This window comes from Enhydra lutris, unplaced genomic scaffold (genome assembly GCF_002288905.1).
Source record: "Enhydra lutris kenyoni isolate GAN:26980312 unplaced genomic scaffold, ASM228890v2 scaffoldscaffold112, whole genome shotgun sequence".
Lineage (NCBI taxonomy): Eukaryota > Metazoa > Chordata > Mammalia > Carnivora > Mustelidae > Enhydra > Enhydra lutris.
In genome coordinates, this window is record NW_019154196.1 from 1,674,839 (window position 1) to 1,676,407 (window position 1,569).

General features: G+C 36.7%; 1 protein-coding gene across 1 annotated transcript; it reads right to left on the reverse strand.

The window, feature by feature from the left end:
• Window positions 1–347: 347 nt before the first annotated feature.
• LOC111139650 (putative vomeronasal receptor-like protein 4) lies at window positions 348–1,279 on the reverse strand. Its single transcript, XM_022491976.1, is given in 2 exon segments — window positions 348–394; window positions 397–1,279. Coding segments are annotated over 2 exon segments (930 nt in total).
• Window positions 1,280–1,569: the final 290 nt, after the last annotated feature.

Consider the following 1,569-nt stretch of genomic DNA (forward strand, 5'->3'; position numbering starts at 1 on the left):
ATTAATAATTATGGAATCAATTAATTGATTATTAATCACTTTAATTAATTTAATCACTAATTAAAGTTCTTTGATTAGTACTTTAAAGTACAGTTAATCCCTCCTTAAGAGAGTTTTAGAAAGGAACTTGTAATCATATAGGAATATTGAATCTCCTTGATAGTAAACTAAAGAAACTGGAGGATTGATGATATTACAGGTTTCAAAAATATTTAGATAAATTCAAATATAATTTAAAATTACATTTAAATTAAAATTAAATTTTAAATGTTATTTAAGTAAATACCATGTCATTTGAAGAAAAGCCAAATAATCATTTTGGGGGTACCTATCTTATGAATAAGGAGTTAGAAATTGTTTGTAATTTTTCCACACTCCCGAAACACATTTTCATCCTTTTATCAGAACTAATGAGTACCAAAGCACTAACAGTGGCATAGACATTGGACAGAAGCCTCTGGAAATCCAAGACGACTGGGTCATAAGTCCATAGCATTGTTGAGGAGAATGAGATGATGACGTCCACCCAGTACACTACCACAAAGAAACTCACCAACAAGAGGACTGTCTGGGTGGCCCTTTTCTCTGGAGAGGCTCTTGAGGAGAAGCTGGTGATGTGAAGGTGTTGGCAACGCCTCTGATGCCTGGACAGGAGAATCACCATGTATGCACTCGAGAGCAGCATGACTCCGACAAAGTAGACATCCCTGGATATCGTTAATGCTAAGATCAGCCCCCTAATGATGGAGTCCCTGGGGGAAAGTGAGCAGTGTTTACCGACATTCAGTAGATTGGTCTGGGTCACGTTGAAAGATGTGACAGAAAACAATACGCAGTTACTGCTGAGAGACAAACTGAGAAACCATAAGATGACAAAAGAATGAAAGATGTACTTTGTGCATTTAGATTTAAACCTGGCCAACCAGGAGGTGCTGGGGCTGATGGTGATGACCTGGAGCACACTCAGGAAGCAGGTGGTGCAGATGGAGAGACCCCTCGTCACCCTGTTCAGGCAGAATAAAGCCTTACATTCAACATCATTCGTAGAGCTCAGTGATTCCAACACTTCTGCAGACAATAAAGACAGCTCAATAAAGAGTTTCATTAGGTGAACAAAGGACAAGTGACAGATGATCAGGTCAGTGGGCTTAGACCTGTGATCCAGAAGGAACATGAAGATGTGGAAGACAAGGAGGAGGATGTTGGCTGAGACTCCAAGACCAGCTTGTAAAAAATGGCATATTTTAACAGTAACATAAATGGCAGATGTGATCACCATAGTGGCAAAAAAAACATATTTTGTATATCTGAAAAAAATAGACCTCACATCAGCAATGTCATTATCTTTGTTGTCGAAATCACCACCATCACAATTTTTATTTCACCTAATTTTTATTTTGCCCAATTAATCAGTAAAACTATGTTGTATAAAGTCTGAGAAATGCAGTCTCAACATTATTTGTTCACCAAATTTGGGTGTGTGAATATATATATATATATATATATATATATATATATACACACACACATGTATATACATGTATATATATATATGCCATCTATCTACCT